The sequence below is a fragment of the Gigantopelta aegis genome, chromosome 3, assembly GCF_016097555.1.
Source record: "Gigantopelta aegis isolate Gae_Host chromosome 3, Gae_host_genome, whole genome shotgun sequence".
NCBI lineage: Eukaryota > Metazoa > Mollusca > Gastropoda > Neomphalida > Peltospiridae > Gigantopelta > Gigantopelta aegis.
The window spans coordinates 87,093,740-87,116,931 of NC_054701.1; the positions used below are offsets into that span (position 1 = coordinate 87,093,740).

The 23,192-nt window shown below is 38.1% G+C and overlaps 1 protein-coding gene across 1 annotated transcript; it reads right to left on the minus strand.

The window, feature by feature from the left end:
- Positions 1 to 1,270: 1,270 nt before the first annotated feature.
- Positions 1,271 to 21,983, minus strand: LOC121369252 (protein phosphatase 1H-like). Its single transcript, XM_041494211.1, has 11 exons — positions 21,656 to 21,983; positions 18,890 to 18,977; positions 17,104 to 17,202; positions 8,983 to 9,111; positions 7,540 to 7,652; positions 6,388 to 6,472; positions 5,357 to 5,481; positions 4,757 to 4,820; positions 3,855 to 3,965; positions 3,076 to 3,221; positions 1,271 to 1,828 (listed from the first exon to the last, which is right to left on the minus strand). Exons 1-11 carry the CDS (start codon positions 21,883 to 21,885, stop codon positions 1,663 to 1,665), a joined length of 1,356 nt encoding a protein of 451 aa, XP_041350145.1. The 5' UTR covers positions 21,886 to 21,983; the 3' UTR covers positions 1,271 to 1,662.
- Between the last annotated feature and the right edge of the window lie 1,209 nt (positions 21,984 to 23,192).

The following is a 23,192-nucleotide window of genomic DNA, read 5'->3' on the forward strand; positions in this document are numbered from 1 at the left end:
TTGGCAGTATTAATAACACTTTAATGAGTTATGCATAGCATAATGTTTGCATAGGTGTTTTCTTATTAGCTCTCTCAGTGTTTCAACTTGGGAAAAATGCTGCATATTTTGCCATACGTCATGGTAGGCAGCCTTCACAAAAAGTGGGAGATCCCATCAGATGTGACATTTGAGGGCATTTCACATGCATTGTGCATTTGCATGTAGACCTAATCCTCCAAATTCAATTGGTTATGATAGGTCTACAAAATGCATACATGTCTGTACATGTGAAAATGAATGAATCAATGTACACCTCAGCACAAAAAATACATCGGGTATTGGGTGTCAAACTATGCAAAAATAATAAGTAGATACAGTCCTAAGTTAGGGGCCGGGCATAATTTTCCACATTTTCACGAGCGTACAAACCGTATGCATGGGGGAGGGGGTTAAAGGGCCAGCGTACACTTTTTCAAAATGAAAAATGTCGATCAACATTTTTCATTTGACGGATGTACACTTTTGGGGGGAGGAGGGGGTTGGTCAAAGTGTACTCTTTGTATACGTGTGAAAATGTGGAAAATTATGGATGGCACCTTAAATGAACAGAAGGGATTTGAATGCATCCATAAATGAATATGCATCCAGACATGAACATGTTTCACTTTTACAGACCTTGATGTTTAAAGGTTTTACAACATGTTAAATATTTTGATTAGTTTTGTTACTGACATTTCAGCAATAAGTAAGCTACCTTCCTTCTATAGAACATAATTCTATTGTAAATTATATTATAGCTATCTTTATAATCAGGAATAGCTGATTAATAAACAAAAAGGAAGAAGAACAATATATTTATATTAAATGGCTATTCTTCATGAACAGGATGAATAGAAGATAAAAAGTGTAATTGAATTATGTTCCAATGAGGAAGGTACCCGAGTTAATTTCTCAAATGGTGACAGAAATCCTGAGTATGTACAAAACAAAAAGATTGTTTTAAAAGTAATAAAATGCATAAACATACATGTACTGGTAAGTAACAGTCACAAATGTCCACCATACATGTACTGTACATATCCTTGAAGACTAGAAGTTTTAACAATAATACTTGTTTTAGGGATGTTCCATTATTTGTGGGGTGTGAGAGAAGTACAGTAATTATTTTAGGTTTGGCATGCATACTTTGTTGAAATAAATTTTTAATTTGAAGATGGTGTGTGTTTCGTCCTCCCCCCCCCCCCCCCCCCCCTCCCCCCCCCCCCCCCCCCCCCCCCCCACCCCCCCCCCCCCCCCCCCCCCCCCCCCAGTATGATCGGTTTGAGAACAGCCCTTACATTTTGTACATCCAGGTGATGTTTGGTTGTCTTCTCTAGGCACTGTCAAAACCAAAACCTGTTAGCTGGTATGTGTCAATATTTAGTGACTTCACATCTAACTGTTAGTGACTTCACATTTAACTGTTTAGTGACTTCACATTTAACTGTTTAGTGACTTCACATTTAACTGTTTTGTGACTTCACATTTAACTGTTTTGTGACTTCACATTTAACTGTTTAGTGACTTCACATTTTCCACGTTCCCCTTGGTTGAAAATGGGTGAAGTAACTTATATCTTGTGGCAGTTGCGTATGAATGTCATTGATTATTATGTGATGAAAGCCCTGAATTGTTTGCTGCTCACTTCTCGACAGGAGTATGTGTGCAGTGAGTCATGGGCTCCAGTGGGATCACAAACACGGATATGTCGTCAAACGACCCTGGCTGTCCGTTCTCCAGTTTCCAGCCACTTCCAGAGTTATTTCCTCTTGCTTGATGGATAAGCATCTGTGCGGCTTCAGTGTATCTGCAGTGAATATAATAATAACAGAAAATAAACAATGACTTAACCAGCCATTATACTTAAGACAGGTAGGTATTGGATAACATACTTTAACATTAATTGAATATAATCATGACAGTAAGTTGAAATGAAAACATGGACTTAAAACAGCTACTTAAAACAGCTACTTAAAGCTACTGAGTCACTTTTACCATGAACTTTACTACCAGTACCCCGCGACTGGTATATCAAAGGCTGTTCAATGTGCTGTCTTGTTTGGAAAGTGAATATAAGGATCCCTTGTTGCTAATGAAAACTCACAGCAGGCTTCCTCTGGAGACTGTGACATCAGAATTACCAAATGTTTGACATCCAATAGCCAATGATTAATTTATAAATGTGCTCCAGTGGTGTCATTAGACAAATAAAAATTTAACTTGTAACCATAAACAGTGCATGTGCAATTGTTTGTGATCAATAGCGTAGCCAGCATGAGATGCTTGCCTCGTCTGGAATTTCCCCAGATTTATTTTATTTTTCCCATGACAATGATATTTATTTTACAGGTCTGGGTTTTCCTTGGCGTTTTTTCCTTTCCGGCTACGCTCCAGGTGATAAATGTGTTATTAAATAATAAAATTACCAGATTTCATACTCAATCAAGTTCAGGGCTGTAAATACCAGCCTGCAAAAAGCAAAAGGCAGTCCCATTTATCAGACCTAACAAATACAATACAACTTCACCGGCTATAACTAGCCCGACAGTTACAAGTCATTATTTCAAGAGACAGCCCACAATTATCTCATCTGTTATTTAGCTCATGATTGTGCTATCATAACGCTCTAAAATACATCTCAGAGCTCTTATTTTTCATATTATCCTAAACCTTCCCCTCTCGCCATGCTGTGTTATTTCCATCAGGCTATTTCTCATTCCAGCCAGTGCCCCACAACTGGTGTATCAAAGGCTGTGGTATGTACTATCCTGTCTGTGGGATGGTGCATACGGTATAAAAGATCCCTTGCTGCCCATGAAGTGGCGACAGTGGGTTTCCTCTCTCAATATCTGTGTGGTCCTTAACCATATGTCTGATGCCATATAACCGTCAATAAAATGTGTTGAGTGCAGGCTATGGTTTTTAACAGGTCATATTATTTTGGCCTGCTATTTTGAAAATAATAACAACAGACCATATTTTACTTCCTACTCTGAGCCCTGAAGTTAATACTGTAGCCTAGGTCTATCACATGGGGGGGGGGGAGATCCTTACCTGTTTTCGTCTGAAGAATTGCTTATGATGTTCCTGGCTATGTCACGAGCTTTCTCGTTAGACAGAACATCCCACAAGCCATCACATCCAACAATAATAAAATCATCTCTGGTAGCTGATGTTTTTTGTAAGTTGAAAACATCCACCTGAAAATTTGTTGAATATTCATTTTTATTCATATTGTTGAATATTCATTTGTATTCATATTGTTGAATATTCATTTGTATTCATGAATATTCATTCAAGTATTTGTCCTGATTGTGTCCTTAATTACAGGGCTGAACTCTGATCAGAATCTGGGGGGGGGGGGGGGGCACTACTTTTTATAAACAAATGAAAAACTATACAAATTAAACCCTGAGATGTGTATGCTATTTTCTGGAGTAAAAAAAAAGGTGAGATTCCCCCCACCCCCCACCCCCCCGAGGGTATGTCCCTGAATTAATTTTGTTTTACGGAAATACTAATTGGCAGTGATATTCATATAATACCAACTTCATTTTTAATAATTTTGTATTAAATTATCTTTGCTTATCAATGTTTCAATACATTTTATTTCTTTATTTATTAATTAGTTTTTTTTTTGGAGAATGTTGTATGTAAATTTGAAATGTTAGTTTTCATAGGATGACTTCAGTAGAAAATGATGAAATTTCTGCTATGTATAACACAATTTTTCAAATTGTTTAAATTATACTAATCTGTTATCTGGTGCCTTTATAAGAAAATTAACAATTTAATCTGTGTAAACAATGTAAATATTAAACAGTGAAATATACCTCTGGGTTAGGAATTAAGAATGGTTTCAGTTTGTAATCTCTGGAAAACGTGGTCGTTAAATTATGATCTCCGATAGATCTTGATACTCCTATTGTTTCCATCAAACGACACTGAAAAAAAGGCAATAAGAGAAATGACATGTATACATACAAAATGTAAGACACTGTATAAACCTTTTAATGACTAAAATTACATATTAAATGTTAAAAATTGTTTGTTCAGAATATCAATGATTGTATAATAAATGTGTTTCTAGTCATTTTACTAACGTTGTAGATCAAACATCATATTTCTTAATGTGTATTCTTTCTTAAAAAAGAAATTATTGGGCGGTAAAATCCAGTTTGAGCTACTATAAAATTAGGATAATTAGAAACACATTAGATACACCATAATGTATATGCCAATTAAATTTTTTCTTCTAAAATATGTAATTGTAGAATGAACTGTAAGTTGGAGGATGTGACATTGACTGTAAGAGGAGGGGTGCAACATTGACTATAAGTTGGAGGGGTGAAACATTGACTGTAAGTTGTGGGGGTGCGACATTGACCGTTAGTTGGAGGGGTGCAACATTGACTGTTATTTGGAGGGGGTGTCACTGACCAGTGGTGAAACACTCGCATGATGTCCGATCGTTTGTGGGCACCTTGAGCTATTTCTTGTTCCAGTCAGTGCAGGCACACACACACACACACACACACACACACACACATCACACATACACATTAGATACACACACACACACATCAGACACACACACACACACACACACACAAACGTCCAAGGCTACACTACTGAGTACAGTTTATATTCTAGGCCCAAGAAAAACATGAAGTTCTGATGTAGTACAATTCTGCTTTAAATAAATCTTTTGCTGTATAAGATGCAACATACTTACAAGTTTACCTTTGCCATAAATAAAAGGAAACAACACATCTTCTTCGGTGACCACTTTGTATGCCCTAAAACAAAATTCGCTCACATTTAACAATTGAATATCACATATTTTGCAATATCTATACACTCATCTCTTGTTGTCAGTTTGACAATGTCAGTTCGATAATTTTCATGATATTGAACTGTCAGAATCATTGTAGTTTTATATACACAAACTTTTGCTTATCGATGAGCTTTAATTCCGTTCATGAAAACTGTCAAGATTTTATTGCCATTAGCATTAATTAGGAATCGTTATCATAGGACCCCAAAGCAAAACAGCACAAAAGGCAAGTATTCAGATGTACCCCTGTAGTAGCTTTTATTAACCTAATGTTAATGACAATTTATAATAGAAACACATTCGTTTTCTTTGTTTTTTCTTTCTTTCTATATTTCTTTCATTCTTTCTTTATTCAAGTTGGCTAGTTTGTTTTAAGGTAGTCTTGCGACTTTCCCCTCCATAGATATACGAGTTTTGTTATTTGGAAGAGTTGGGGGGGGGGGGGGGGGGGGGGGGGGGATCTATTCTCTATTAACGTCATCTCTGAGGTGAACAGACCAGTGAGATTTAGTTGGTTCTTTGCACAAAATTTTCTTGCCCACGTCTCTGTGCAGTACCCTGCGTATGAAGATCGTGTCCGTCACATCCTTCTGGAAAATGCTGGAATACATGTCAGAATTCGCCTGCAATGATTGATAATTAAAGCATTCAATACATCTATACCGCACTATATCATGTCCTGGTGTTGGACAAATTTTTAAAAATTTAAAAATAATGTTTTGAAGATTACGCAACTCTCCTTAAAGAACAAACATTAACAATTATGAGTAAGTGAAAATAAATCAGTTTAGTGACCTCGCTATCAAGCCCTTCCTTGCCGTTTGGGGTTCTACCCCTGTCTGCCCCTTCTCTGTCTGACTGTCTCTCTCTCTCTGTCTGTGTGTGTGTGTGTGTGTGTGTCTCTCTCTCTCTCTCTCTCTCTCTCTCTCTCTCTCTCTCTCTCTCTCTCTCTCTCTCTCTCTCTCTCTCATGGGCGTACATGGGGGGGGGGGTTCGATGGGTTCGACTGAACCCCCCCTGAAATCGCTTTTTTTATAATTTAATATATCTGACATTGATATCTGACATTATATTTACTCAACATAGAAATATATGCCCAATATCTCTGCAATCTATTTTGGAACCCCCCTTTTCAAAATCCTATGTATTGGAACCCCCCTTTTCAAAATCCTATGTACGCCCATGTCTCTCTCTCTCTCTCTCTCTCTCTCTCTCTCTCTCTCTCTCTCTCTCTCTCTCTCTCTCTCTCTCTCTCTCCTCCTACTAAATAGATGTTAAATAAAATTGCTCTGATAAATTTCTAGGATCTGTCTTCATAGAGGTAACCATTTTGGTTGACATACACATAACTTTATTTATTCAAGCAACCAGCATCAAATCAGTAGATCACTATTCACAAACAATTACCATATCATACAGTGATAATTGGGAACCTAAGAATGGTATAAGTAAAACAAAATTATTCATGGGTTTGCCACTGAGTAAGGATAAGAAGTAAAATCACGTGAGCACAGCTGCACAAACCATACCACTAGTTGAAGTCTGTGAAGTTCATTCCAAGGCGTGGATTCTTTGCTAAGTTGCTTCAGCTCATCACCCAGGCATATCACCGCCCTGAAAGGATGGAAGAAAACAGACTCTAATTACAAAAGTAGATCCAAGGAGACCCGTCCCCACCAGTGGCATAGTGAGAGGGGGAGGCCACAGGGCCATGCCCCCCCCCCCACCCCCAATTACACCTTTTTCTTTTTTGACTATTAAATGTTATAAAATCATACATAGTGTAGGTTGCCCCCCCCCCCCCCCCCAAAAACACACACACCTATAAAATCCAGTGGTCCCCACTATATGTATTTAAGTGCCTCTTTTTCTGTCTTTTTATTAAAAAATTTTTTATTGGTTTGCTCTTTTCATGAGTTGGTCCATGTGCCCTTTTTTTCTAAGTCCCACTGGGTAAAATAATTCCTGGATCCTTCCGTGAAATATAAACTAGGATGTACCAATAATACTAATTATAGATTTCAATAATGTATACGTACGTATGGGGGTTAAGGGGGGTCAACTGCTCCAACCCACACCCCATCAAGCCTGGAGGAAACCTTCGTATTCGTGCAAAATCAATGAAGATGTTTTGGCAAAATTAACGGGCCTGAAACCTTTTCATATAGTTCTACTCACAATATGAATTAGTTGTAATCGATGTAAAAATGCTTAGTGATGTTTTGGAACCCTATATGCAGCTGTTCTGAAGTAATGTAAATATGAATAACCGGTCTGGTAGGTAATGGGATCGCAACCCGGTTTCGGCTCCCATCCAGAGCGAGCTTAACGACTCAGTGGATATGTGTAAGACCACAACACCGACGTCTTTCTAACCACTAATCCACTGTCCCGGACAGACAGCCCAGATAGCTGAGGTACTTGCCCAGGTTAGTGTGCTTTAAGTTTGGGTGGCTATAACCAAAGAAATAAACAAATATGAATAAACGTTGTTATTCACATTTGGACATTTTTATTAATTCGGACAAACACCACACACATACACACACACGTACACACACATACACAAACACACGCACACATACGCACACACACACAAATAGGAGTCCGTACGTCAATACTAGATACACAACAATAGACTAAACTATATATATATTATTGTTTCTTCGCTGGTTACCGACCTGCAGTCACCTGTACTGGCCACAAAAACCTTTTCCAGCAGAACAAGGACGACCAGGGCAGCACATCCCCCGGAAATATTAAATGTGGAAAGTTCTGTCAGTATTTGTTCGTCCTGCAATGCACACGAAGAGATACAGGTAATTTTAAAAATATTTTTACAAGATACTGATATTACGTAATAAAGGAAAAATCTGAATGATTTTGTTATCTGGTAGCATGTTAAGCAAATAAAAATACATTATTTATTTATTTATTCTAATGACCGATAGTTGTATTGTCCAAGGACATTTAAACGTGTATACATTTTTTTATAAAATAATTGTCGATTAAAGCTTCTAGAGTTTTGAACATATTTAACTTAAGCTTGTGTTACGATACGGTACGATTCTGAGGGCCACATTTTACGAAGCGATCTTAGCGCTAAGTTCACCGTATGCACTTATAGTGATCTTAGTGCTAAGAACGCTTCATAAAACGTGACCCAGTGCTGTGTACAATATGATACGATCGGTATGATGATATGACCCGATGCGATATGATACGATATTATACAGTAATGAAACTTTCTTACACACCCGTTGGTGAAAACACCAGGCGTTATTTATGTTAACACATACTTGTTAACGATTTCAAGATATACGACTGGCTGCTCCTAGGTGATGACCATGTCACCAATGCCATATATCCAATGAAAAACAACACGATGGAAATCGATTACATTGTGACGTATAGTTAATCTGACAATCATGTGTCTGAGGAGCGTAAGTCAGCTACAAGTGCAAAGGGTTGTAAATATTTTTTAGTCAAAAAAGATGTTAAAATGTGTTGCTTTCGCTTTTATTCTCTATGCACATTTTCCTATCTGATTGAGGTCCTAGCGCTTTGTCCTGGTTATACAATCTTGAAAACAGAGTTCCTCACCGAAAGAAGCTTGTAATTAAGAATGTGCTACACAACAAAGGTTTCGTCATTTTGTACAAAAACACATTTCTGCCAATATAAGAACTGATTTTGCAAACAATTAATTTATTACTTCCAGGGAGCCTAAAATACGTTATTGGGTGGTGCTTGCAAGAAAATCAGGACACAGTGATATATTGGGTCTTCTGCACCTAGACAAATGAGCACTTTTAAACTTTAAAAAAAATTGCTTTTTTCCGGAGGTTACGGAGTTCTGAGGGGAGGTGAGGCAGCTGCTCCACTACCCCTTACACTAGATAATTAGGACTTGGCCTGGTGCATATAAACGTTTTAGAGTCTAGACTCGAGACTAATAGAGTCGGAGACAGTAACGCCATGGCAACGCCATACAAATTGTATGCGTGTGACGTCACTTAAGATTGACGCAAGACTCTAAAACTTTTATAAGCACGGGCCCAGGCCTGATGTTATATCGGCGTTGTATAATTTAGTGTTTAAACAAGTGAAGTAATGACACATACCAGTGAACAGAAGGCGGCCTCCAGGGCTCCGAACACCAAGTCGTCGACGGTCACCTCTTGGAAATACGTCTCGTCCCGATCACCCTTCAGGATTCGGTGCAAGTCGTTGATGATATCAGTCAGTTTTTCCTAGATCAAAGAAAGGAAATATTTAAAGGTCCACAATCATGGCACATTATTAATACACAGTATATAAAACAAATACATAAACATTACAGTATTAAAAACAAAAAACAAAAATACCATCCCAGTAATTAATAAAGTGACTTTTTATAAAACGCTTGGGGAAAAAACTCTCTGCTCAGTCGATTTTACCCGCATCAGACCTGTGACGAGCATCAGGTGTTCTGTTAGTAGGTCAACATGCCGACAGCAGATAATGGTTGTTCGAAAAACATCTGATTCTTAACAGACGCTAGTTTGGACATTTTGGTCTTAACACATTTGTACATCTACTCTAATGGTACCTCGATTGGCGAGGAAGTGGTATATAAGTACGTTAACCTAGTTACCTACCTACTTGAAAGTGGGATGTTAACATTTGACTCTAATAAAAGTATGTGTTCAGATCAGAACGCATTTAAAACAACAAGCAGAATAAATAACATTATTTTATTGATTAATATCACATAAAATAAGGATCTGAATTTATTGACTTAGACAGATCGGTATGATGCAGTGCAGGTATGAACACATACAAATAATAATACGATTTATCTTGCTACCTACACCCGTTACAACAGGTGTTGTTCATTGTTTGTTAAGCATTCAAAGAGGCGCGATTATTTCATAACACTTTCCATGGTGTCCTAATTACTGGGGAATTGCCGTCATTGTTAAAAGGTGATCACTGGCAGACAGTAGGTATGATCGCAAGCGGTGTAGACAGTAAAGGGGCAAGATCGCGCGCCTGTGTAGACAGAGCTAATTACTACATGAAAGGTTCTTTTGTTCTTGAATTTGCATCCGACGTCCGGAATAGATGGCATCCGGTGTCGACAGATTTTTTGTTTCCTAATAGATTAACGGTACCTGAACGGGACTTTAAAACTGTGCCGGTTTACACATAATGCCGGTTTAGATAGATGCCGGTTTGAACAGAGTCCACTCACTCACTCACACTCTCTCTCTCTCTCTCTCTCTCTCTCTCTCTCTCTCTCTCTCTCTCTCTCTCTCTCTCTCTCTCTCTCTCTCTCTCTGTGTGCGTGTGTGTGTGTGTGTGTGTGTGTGTGTGTGTGTGTATATATTGTGTGTATGTGCGTGCGTGTGTGTGTATATACCAACTTTGTGTGTGTGTGTGTGTGTGTATATATATATATATCGTCGCGTGAGAGCGCCAGAAGGACGCAAGTGCATCAAAATTCATTTTTAAAAAGCCGAGATAATGAAGGAAAACTGTTTTTCTTGACGAGTAGTTAAGATGTCAAATGTTTTAATGACAATGAAAGCTGAACATATTTACGATTTTTTTGTATATTTGCGGCATTTATAGCATATTAGGTGTTTTAGTTATTTGCTTAAATAGTTGTACTTACAATAATTATTCATGATTAAATTAAATGCGTCATTTACGACCAACAGTATATCAAGTAAATTTGAATATTTATTCTGAAAGAACCATCACTTCTAAAACATTTCAGTTTTGCAAATCACATATTTATTTTTAAAAAGGAGAAAGCTAGTAAATAGAAACTATTTAGAAGCAAACATTCAAAAAGGAATAAAACGTAAAGTACGTATTAGTAAAATGACCGCTTAAACAAAATATTACGTGAAAAAAGTTATTTTTACTTTTGTTAATAATAATACGATAAATAAAATCAGCAATTGAACAAAATAATGTGAAAAAAAACTACTCGTGAATCTTTGTTTTCTTTGACCCACCCCTGATTTTGTGTGACCTTATCTGGTGCAGGGTTTCTGCCAGAGGGTAAAATGGGTATGGTGCCATACCCAAATATTTTTTTATTTTTTATTTAAGTTAACGTTTTGACAAAATTAATTATTCTTAGCATTACTGTATGATTTCTTAATCCTAACCTTAAACTTAATCCATTTTCTTTCTGAGGGAGGAACCCCCATACCCCTGTTGACTGTGGTTGTATTCAATTCCATAGAGCCATACCCAAAATTTCTTTCTGGCAGAAACACTGTGATGGTAGTGCTCCAGAATCAGACGACTTGTCCATACAAAACCTCTTTTTCTAGGCAAGTATTCGTTCCTGATGAGTCATCAGAAAAGCTGATGTCATATTGTGTGCAGTGTTCTTTCTGTGTTCTTTGCACCATGGGAGTCCTTTTGCAGATAGTTCCTGTTTCTGCTGCCTCAGGGTGTACTTCATAAGTTTCAAGAATACCTGGTTTATTAGCTAGTGCAACAGACAAACCAGAATAGTTAAGCAAACTGGAACTGGTATCCTTCAATGAAGAAACTATATTTAGCAACTTATTGGTTTAGGATACACCGGGTTCAAGTGAACCTCATTCAAAGGATATAGGGTTTACATTTCCAATGAGGATGTGTACTGAATATCAAATCCAAAAGTAGTGTTCACTATACCATGTCCACCTGTTGAATATGTAGGATTCTCTCCAGGTGAGTGAACAATAACCCCTACAGCTTCTGCTGTGCGTTGGGCGTGTACTCTCCAGGTTCTGTTGTGTGTTCAGTGCACATTCCTGGTTTTATTGTGTATTTGGTGATCTCTCCGGGTTCTGTTGTATGTTCAGTGATGTCTCCAGGTTATGTGTGTTCAGTGATCTCTCCAGGTTCTGTTGTGTGTCCAGTGATCTCTCCAGGTTCTATTGTGTGTTCAGTGATCTCTCCAGGTTCTGTTGTGTGTCCAATGATCTTTCCAGGTTCTGTTGTGTGTCCAATGATCTTTCCAGGTTCTGTTGTGTGTCCAGTGATCTTTCCAGGTTCTGTTGTGTGTTGGGTGTACTCTCCGGGTCTGTTGTGTGTTCAGTGCACACTCCTGGTTTTGTTGTGTGTTCAGTGATCTCTCCAGGTTATGTTGTGTGTCCAGTGATCTCTCCGGGTTCTGTTGTGTGTCCAGTGATCTCTCCGGGTTATATTGTGTGTTCAGTGATCTCTCCAGGTTCTGTTGTGTGTCCAGTGATCTTTCCAGGCAATATTGTGTGTTCAGTGATCTCTCCAGGTTATGATGTTTGTTCAGTGATCTCTCCAGGTTATATTGTATTCAGTGATCTCTTCAGCTTCTACTGTGTTCAGAGGTCTCTCCAGGTTATGTATGATGTGTGTTTAGTGATATCTCCAGACTATGTTAAGTGCAGTGTTCTCTCCGTGTTTTATTATGTTAAGTGATCTATGCTCTGGTTTCTGTTGTGTGTGCTAAGTTATGTTCTGCGTCTGTTGTGAGTGATATGTCATATTCAAGTTCCCCTGTGTATGCTATGTCATGATCATGGTATGTTGTATGTGTGTTCTGTCATGTTCTTCTTCAGTTTCTGTTGTGTGTACTATGTCACGTTCAGGTTCTGTTGTGTGTGCCATGTCATGTTCAGGTTTTGTTGTGAGTTCTCTATTATGTTCAGATTCTGTTGTGAGTGCTATGTCATGTTTAGCTTCTGTCGCAAGTGACTGGATAAAGGCAGTGGTATATGCTGTCCTGTCTGTGGAGAAGTGCATATAAAAGATACCTTGCTACATTAGGAAAAATGTAGCTGGTTTCTTCTGATGACTACGAGTCATAATTACCAAATGTTTGACATCCAATAGCCGATGATTAATTAATCAATGTGCTCTAGAGGTGTTGTTAAATATCATGTTCAGGTTCTGTTGTGTTTGCTATGTCATGTTCAGCTTATGTTGTGTGTGCTATGTCATGTTCAGCTTATGTTGTGTGTGCTATGTCATGTTCAGCTTATGTTGTGTTTGCTATGTCATGTTCAGCTTATGTTGTGTGTGCTATGTCATGTTCAGCTTATGTTGTGTGTGCTATGTCATGTTCAGCTTATGTTGTGTGTGCTATGTCATGTTCAGCTTATGTTATGTGTGCTATGTCATGTTCAGCTTATGTTGTGCGTGCTATATTGTGCTAATGTTTTGGTGTGTGTGTTGTGTCATGTTCACGTTCAGCATTCTGTTGCACATATTCTTTAGCTGTAAAGTTAATCAAAGTTCATAGATCTGTCTATCGTTTATGTTGAGGCCACATTCACTTTATTCGCCTTTTAACCTTACGTCTGATTACACTGTCTTCTGTTACTGTACTTTGTCCTGGATTACTTACAATTGCGTTTGTATGTGCAATATTGTTAATCCATAATGCCTACATGTGATTACCGTAACATATAATTAAATACATCCAAAAATCAGTGTAATTATGCTTGAACTTTGGTCGATATATGACACACACAACATTATTATGAATTAAAATTGTATCTACAGATACAAAGTACATGTTGCGAACTTTGCTTCGATTAAAAACACTTCAAAATAGATATTTGTTTTTCAAGAACATTCACCAAAACATAATTATTATTATAATTATGGTGCACATAAAATAGCAAACCATACAAACATTAATATTACTGCAATTCCTATTTATATATACAGACACGATTCTAGTTTGTTACCAAATGGTTCGTTGCATGCAGTATTTTTTTTCCATAATAGACCGGGCTCTCACAACGAAAAAAGTCATATTCTTTTTAGGATTCAAGCACATAAAAATATTGACATAATGTATGCTCTATTGTACTTCGCATTTGTAATTTCTATCACAGACCGATAACAAAGAATACATATGGGTCGTATTTGGCACATACTACCTATGTCAGACATAATTATATAACGAACTGTATTTAAAAAGGGTGTATCTACCACATACGACCAGTCGTGTTCACATAATGGACAGCAAGCAAATCGGAGGAAAGTCGTATGTGTCAGTTACGTCTATTTTCGTGCAAATTGGTATCTGTGATTCACTTACGATCATTTAAATCCTTCTGTATAAGCGATGCTATTAGGAACACAGCTACGACGTTTTAGGTCGTATCTGCCACTTACGACCTTTTAGCTCTCACGCGACGATATGTATATCTATCTATCTATCTATCTATCTATCTCTATATACATATACATAGGCTATACATATACACACACGCACGCACAAAATGTTTGTATTTAATTATGAAATACGAGCCCCATATTTCTTATCGTTCTTGGCTTGGTACCATCCACTGGCGTAGGCAGGGTTTTATATTGGGATGGGGTGGGAGGGAAGTGGAGGAATCCACACTATGTATATACATGTGTATATATGATTTTATAAAATTTAATAGTCTAAACAAAAAAGTTTGATGGGGGTGGGGGTGGGTTCCCGTAGGCCCCCTCCCTACGCCACTGCAGGGACGGCGCATGGCCTGACACTTTTCACAGAGGAACTTTTGTGGGTTATATTTGTTGTATCTGTGAAAATGTCCTCAAATGAATTTGAAAGAAGAGTCGCAACACTATATTTTACACTGCCGCCCCTGGTCTGGTACCCTCCCCGCCTCCTCCGCCCTCACCCTTTTGAGCTCTAGTTTAGCTCGTGCTCGTTGTGGGTTCTTGTCTGTTGTATCATGCGCTATTGTAGAACATGTGCCGGTGGGGATACAGGCTTGGAACAGATATGTTTAAAAAAAAATGATAATAGGTGTCATATTTATCGACCACGTTAAATAATTGTCGTACTCCCCAGGGATAAAGTGGTCACTGCAGATCCTATCCCGTCGTGATGGTCCTTTCCATTACGCACGGGTTCTGTTTAAGAACCACTTCCATGCAAACCCTGTGATTGTCGGTTTGTTTAAAGTTCGGAAAAACTACTGCTTTGATACATCTAAACACTAAACAATGGTTCACCATATTTTACATTTGAAAACTATCTCCAAAAGAAAATTCCATCCATACAATTCAATTCAATATAATAAAATTTACGCGTTTTAAAATATACGTGTTCCACCTTCCCAGTAAAATGTTTGAAAGGCTGCGAATCACACTTTCATGTTATGCCGGTTAGCGTGTCACGAGGTCGCGTGACTTGGCTCTTCGAGTCGACAGCCGTTTTGGCAAGCGATGGATAAAACGCGACTTTTTATTGCGAATATATTAAAAACGGGTAAATTGTTTTAAATTTATTTTATTGATACTTCATATATATTGTAGGCCTAAAAGGTATACATAGATACCAAACAATAGTGAATTCGTTTTTGATAAATGTTGACCTTTAACGACGCACTTAAAACATTTTATTTACGGTTATATGGTGTCAGACATATGGTTAAGGACCACACAGATATTGAGAGGAAACCCGCTGTCGACACTTCATGGACTACTCTTTTCGATTAGCAGCAAGGAATCTTTTATATGCACCATGCCACAGACAGGATAGTACGCACCACGGCCTTTGTTACACCAGTTGTGGAGCACTGGCTGGAACGAGAAATATCCCAATAGGTTCACCGACGGGGATCGATCCTAGACCGATCGCGCATCAAGCGAACGCTTTACCACTGCCCCCCCCCCCCCCCCCCCCCCGATAAAAGAAAACACAAATAGGTTTATGTAGCATATATAATTTATGGAACGAGTTGGGAGGTACATTTCTTTTTCTAATCTATCCCTTAACTGTCTCTTTGTTTAATCCATCTAGATATCTTAACTGTTTCTTTGTCTAATCTATCTTTTACCTAGCTGTCTCTGTCTAATCCATCTATTACATCTAGGGTATAAAACAATTCTCAAACGAATTCCATAAATTTCGTATGACACTTACGCATATGTAATAATCTATTTGATATCCACAAACTGTATGTTATTAAAATCTCCACAAAATCAATGATAAAATATTCAACAAGGTCAGTTACAAAAAACACTGAATTATGCATGTAGTAAATAATCCACATATATTGTAAGAATAAAACAACATAAATTCATCTATCATAATTTTATTTATTTATTCGTATATCCAGTTTAGATGTCATGTTTTCGTTCGTTACTCAATACAACTGAGCGTGGGGAAATACTATATTTATGTAACAGTTTATTGTCAACCACGTGAGTAATAAACATAAATAACGCACCACATGTTACTATAATAATATACTAGATGTGGCTCCCATATTTTACCAGACACGACTTTTCGAATTGATGATTATACAGTCATTTATTCCATGATCCTATTCACACAGAGCGGAGAACTGCAGTCACGATTATAAACTCGTTACATGACATGTTAATAGTTATAAGCTGGTATTCATAATTTGAAGAGAAATTCATGTAATTTTTAGGAATAATTGTAACCAGTGATGAAGAAATTAACATGATTATTATATAAAGTCCACCAGCGGTGAAGAAAAGGGCAGAAAGTAATACAGAATCCATAAACACAAGAAACTTAATTTTTTTTAATTAAAAAAATAATAATAATGGTGTGGGAAATAGGTGATCTAGAATTATATACGCTAGTTGGTAAAAACGGAAAACTCAAACACCTTTCAGTAAAATTGAATTACAAATAATCTTCACTGCAGATGCGCCACTAATGTGGTTTATTTTCTCTTTTTTCTTCTTCTTCTTTTCGTTTTATAATTGTAAATGCAGCTGACTTCTAGAAGACGTATATATGCAATACATTTTTCTTGTTTTATTCTTCAACTTCTATTATGTATAAATTTACTTCAAGATAGGATTTTTTAAAAAAACGAGACAGATAACAGATGGATTAGACCTGAAAGAAAAAAATCTAGATGAGACAGGTAAGAGATGGATTAAAAAAAGCGACAGGTAAGCTACGTATTAGACAAAGATACAGGTACGCGATGCATCAGACAAAGATACAGGCAAGAGATGGAGAATAAGAAGTTTGTTTTGTTTAATGAAACACTAGAGCACATTGATTTATAAACCACTGGCTATTGGATGTCAAACATATGGTAATTTTGACATATAGTCTTAGAGAGGAAACATGCTACATTTTGTTCATTAGTAGCAAGGGATTTGTATATGAACCATCCCACAGACAAGATAGCACATGCCACGGCCTTTGATATACCAGTCGTGGTGCACGGGCTAGAACGGGAAATATCAAGAGCTGAAGAAAATAAAGTTACCTGTATGTGGACAATGAGAACTTCCGCCGCCATCATAGCCGCCCCTGGACCTCCATGACCGTCAAACACTCCATAGTACGACACGGGTATTCGCTGTGCCTGAATTACAAACACAAATAAAAACACGCCCCTGGACCGCCGTGACCGTCAAACACTCCATAGTACATCACGGGTATTCGCTGTGCCTGAATTACAAACACAAATAAAAACACGCCCCTGGACCGCCGTGACCGTCAAACACTCCATAGTACGTCACGGGTATTCGCTGTGCCTGAATTACAAACACAAATAAAAACACGCCCCTGGACCGCCGTGACCATCAAACACTCCATAGTACGTCACGGGTATCCGCTGTGCCTGAATTACAAACAAATAAAACACACCTTTAAGCGCCACTTTTCCCCCCTCCCTATATATATTAACCTCGAAAACCATAAGACCTTTTAATTCTCTGCTGCTCCACTATTATGTCATAGTGTCTAGACATACAATATTTTATAATCAGTTAGACTGCTGAATCAGAATAAAACATGACATCTATGCTGGTGAGATATCCTGGCCTGATGACCCATATAACAGTAGAAATACCGGTTTCCATCTAATCTGTAACAAGTCGGCGACAGACGCAGATTGGCGACGATCAATTTGGACCAAAGAAACAATTTATTTAATGACACCACTAGAGCACATTGATTTATTAATCATCGGGTAATGGATGTCAAACACTTCGTAATTATAACATTTAGTCCTTAAGAGGAAACCCACTACATTTGTCCATTAGTAACAAGGTTTATTTTACATGCACTGTCCCACAGACAGGATAACACATAGCGGGCTGCAACGAGAAATTGCCTAAAGAGCCCACTGATGGGGTTCGATCCTAAATCGACCGCGCATTAGGCGAGCGCTTTACCACTAGGCTACGTTCCGCCTCAAACAAAGAAAACGTTTATGAGAACACAATCGTAGACGTCTGCGTCTGATCTGCGACTTTAATTATTCTAATAAAACAGTTATTTGGTCTGCGTCGAGCTGTGTATGACCTGCCACAGATTACATGGGAACCAGGATCAATGACAATGTAAAGAATCACTACATATCCGTCAAATATAGTTTCAGGGATTCATCTTTTAACCTCCCGAGTAAAACGTTTCATCAATAAATGCTTATATATCACTTTACCCACCTTCATCTAAGATTCCAATAACAACAGCTCTGATTTTACCAAATATTTAAGCACACTGTCTCTAACACGCAACTCATCTGCAGGACAGCACATACCTCAGTCTCTGGTGTACCATCTGTGGAGACATGATTAGTATGTGGTTTAAAAGTTAATGATTATTTGACTTAATTTGCCCGTAAACATTTTGATTGTAGTATTTAAAAATTATTGTCTTGCTTAAATATCCACATAAAATTCAATAACATGATTTTGGCTTAGTTTAGACTCAGTACTGCCCTGACATATTTGCTTTCCTCCTTCAGGCGCGTGTGGAGGTGGAATGGGGGTCGAAACCCCTCCCTGCTCTTGGTGAATTTTCTTCTTTTTTGGATGTATTTTCTGGGGAGCATGACCCAGCCGCCTAAAAACTTCGCTAGCCACAGTCTAGGCCACACACACACACACACACACACACACACACACACACACACACACACACACACACACACAGAGAGAGAGAGAGAGAGAGAGAGAGAGAGAGAGAGAGAGAGAGAGAGAGAGAGAGAGAGAGAGAGCTCTTATAGCTATCTGTGAGTGTCTAACTGATATCAGGTGTGTTACCTGGCTCGTGTTGTCTCCAATACACAGGTGAAAACTGCCCACTGCCGCCTGGTCCTCGTTCACCTTGGACTTGCCACCGTTTATACACCTTCAAACAAATATAACGAACAACAATAAAGAAGACGCATATGTAAAGTTTCGAAATAAAACTACGCCAAAATAATAAACTGAAATAGGCATACAGGACAAACTTTGATCAGGGTTTGTTTCAAAGATGTGATTTTTTTAAGGATGTTTATTTAATTTATTTTTTAATTAAGTTTGCAAACATTTTCAAGAACCAATCCTTTTCTTTCCCTGTGTAAATATTCCGTTTTTAGCCCTGGTTGATTCAGTTACGTTACATACGTACATTCGAAAATCGTAAATCGCAAACGATTTCAAGCCGTGAAATTGGACACTAAGTTTGGTTAATCTGCAAATCAGTAACACATTTGGATAGCATTACAAATGAGACAAACATAAGTCTGTGAGGTTGAAATGGAAACACAGAAACACACTGGATGTACGGAAATGGATAAACTAAACAATATATTTAAAGGCATACTGTCACGGATTTAAGAACCTTATTTCTCTAAAAATGGATAATAAATAAAAATTACATTAATTGTTGGAAACTAAATCTAGCTATCGCATCACCTTAACTGAACCATGATGGAGTGAAATCCATGTCATCCCTCTTGATAATTTTAGTTTTTGAATTATGGAACATTGCCATAATTCAATTATTTTTACAAAATGTCATTAATAAATGGAGTATGGTGGTTATAAAGATGGTTGAATAAAGTACATTTAGGGACGAATCAAATTATTTTTGTTCAGGTAATACTTTGTTAGACCATTAAATAGGTCAGTGGTCCAACAGTATGCCTTTAAGTAATGTCCAAGTTCATTTATCAAAAACGGTAAAAATAATATGTCATAGCGTTTAGCCTATAAACCAGGGTCTGTTTCTTAAGTGCCATACGTAATTGTTTTTTTCTTTTTTGAAAGTGCATATAAAAGTATCCGTGCTGCTTTATCGATAGGAATTGTAATTAATTGTCACTAAAATCATTTCCTTGTAGTATTTTTAAAAGGCAGTAGCCACTTATAGGAATGTCAATTGAGGAAGTATATTAATAACGTGTTCCTAGACCCTATAATAATGAGGACACACAACATAATGCATCCTGCTGCAACATAAAACGTATTCTTGTCACAACAAGTTAAAGGCGAGTATTAATTTTGTTTTCACTTCTTAAAAAAATTAAACAATATTTCAGAGACGTTGACAGGTCATTAACAGTAGATTTAAAGCATTGCAGATTGCATGTACACCAACCCCATGTTCAGCCAGCAAACGTTTCGCTAACGTTCGCGAACTATTTGAATTGATCCCGATGTGGCCATTTGGTTTATCCTGAAGCGCACACACCAGTCTAGCGGACGTTTTCCTGCTCGTTCTGACTGAACTCAGCCCATCTTTTTACTCACATCTTGTTTGGCTGTCGGTAGAAAGCGTTTGGTAAATACATTAAACAAATCCAACATTATTTTGCTTTTTGAAATGGTTTCTTTATTATTTTATTTATGTATAATTTGTATAACCCCATGCCCCCCAATTAATTTTTTCTGTTTTCTACTGTATTAAATTTTATAAAATTATATATACATACATACATAGTATGCCCCCCCCCCCCACCACCCCCGTCCCCCGTCTAAAATCCTGGCTACGCCAGTGAAGGCAAGTATCTTGGAAAGTAGTCAGTGAATTTAAATATCAGTCATGTTTCAACAACACTATAAAAAAAAAACCTGACCCTGTGGTTTTAATGACATATTGTGAAAAGGAAAAGTCAGTTAGACAAGGTGCGTGTATAGTGGGTGGGTTTTGGGGGATCGAACACCCTTGCTCAAGCACATTTTCCCTTTTTTCCCCAATATATTTCTGGGGAAGCATGACTGGACCCCCCCCCCCCCCCCTATAAACTTCGCTCGCCACAGTCTAGACCCCTACCCCAACTAAAATGCCTGTACACGCGCATATAGGTAGTACTAAACCAAATAACTTCCGGCTGGGTCAAAATTGGAGGTGCACCGAACTTTTGATAGAGAAGTGAACACCGCAAGTCCTGTGATTGGTAATAAATGTGAGTGTGTTGGTTGTAAAAAAAATAATAGTTTCATCTGGGTAAAAAAAAATATGCAATTTTATTTCATCTAGTACCACTGTGTCAAGTAGCCTTGTGCTTGGAACATGTATGGGATACCTGTAAAAAAAAGTACTCGAATTTTGTGCGGAACTAGGGTAGTCATAGTCGTTACCCGTTATCTGAGAAATGAGCAGCTTGACCCCCAATGTTTTTCTGATTCACTTTAAGTGTGAGGGATGCTAGTATTTATATCCGTGGCGTATATGTCGATTGATACGCTGCAAGTAGGAGTTTTAACCACATATGTTACTATTGTCGTCTATGGGATTTGATTTGGTAGTATACACCCTGTAGACATGATCCATTTGGTGTTCTTTCGAGACAGGTTCGACTATATTTCATTGAACCTCGGCATACATTAAAACAACCCAGTAAATCAATGTGCTCTAGTGATGTCGTTGACCCCAAAACAAAGTTTATCATTGAAATAAACATCGGCATACACCAACTAGTTCGACTATAATAAATACGTTTTAGATACGTGTTCAAAGCCACCAAGAGCTATATATATCGTTTGACCCTGTTATATGAGCAGGACAGTAAAAATAAAAGAACCGTATAATCTACTTACTCTGCGTACCCGGCGTTAAAGGGAAGACTGCCGCTGGACACGAAGATAGGTCGCATGTTGTGATCGACGATATTGTCGGTGGGCAGCTGTAAGAAACTCGGCCTGGTGTACACGTACTTCTCTGGTAACGACGCCTGAGACGCCCTGTTGTCACGGCTCTCCCTGGGGTGGGGAGGCTCCTCCGACCCGTTACCCAGCAGTGAGGAGAACACGGAACGAAGTTTTGACATCCCGATAACTGAGTCGTTTAAAGTGTTATGAAGTCATTTGTAAGCAGTTTCGTGAATGTGTACTAAGATCAGAGCCGAAAGTTTCAGTAGTAATTTCCTTGTTCACAACAGAAAGTAGGGCATGTACGGATTGGCCGTATCACGTGATACGCGTATCAGCTACCATTTTTAGATTAATGCGAACAGTGGTGGTCTTGGGGTGGTGTGTGGACAAATCCAGACGCGTGTACAGAGGGATGATTTCGGGGGTCAACCCCCCTCTCCCTTCCGCTCAAAGCGATTTTTTTTTTGTCTTTTAAATGTATTTTCCGGGGGAACATGACCCAAAACTGCCTAAAAACTGTGTTCACCAGTCTAGACCCATCCCCCCCCCCCCCCCCCATGCATAATTTTCTACACACTCCTGCAAATAGGCGCGGGTGCAGGTATTTAGGGGTCTAGACTGTGGCAAACGAAGTTTATAGAGGGTGGAGTAATGCTCCCCCGGAAAATATAGAGCGGTGATCCCAAAACCCTCCCCTGCACACGCGCCTGAAAAATCTGGTAGTTTAACTGGCCAGGCCTCATTCCATGAAGCGATCTTAGCGTTAAGATCACCTTAAGTACATAATATAGTTATTCACCTAAGGTGATCTTAGTGCTAAGATTACGTCGTGGAACAGGACCCAGGTGCGGATTTAGACGGAGGCCAAGGGTTCAGACCCCTTACTTTTGATCTTTTGTGAGTTTCCTTATCAACATCGCCGAACTAATATAGGCTACATAATTACATTACATTAAAGGCATACTGTCACAGACCACTGACCTATTCAATGGTCTAACAAAGTATTACCTCAGCAAAAATAATTTGATTAAATGTACTTTATTCGACCATCTTTATAACCACCATATTCCATTTATTAATGATCTTTTGTAAAAATAATTGAATTATGGCAATGGTCCATAATTCAAAAACTAAAATTGCCGAGAGATTTGACATGGATTTCACTCCATCATCGTTCAGTTAAGGTAATGCAATAGCTACATTTGGTTTCTAACAATTAATGTAATTGCTATTTATTATCCATTTTTAGAGAAATAAGGTCCTTAAATCTGTGACAGTATGCCTTTAATGTTTAACGGTCTACATTTATCAAAAACGTAATTTACTAGTGTTTGGTATCTAGTATACCTTTTACAATACATATGAAATATCAATAAAATAATTTTAAAACAAAAGTCGCGTTTTTCCCATCGCTTGTCAAAACGCCTATCGACTCGAAGAGCCAAGTCGCGTGACCCCGTGACGCGCTAACCGGCATAACATT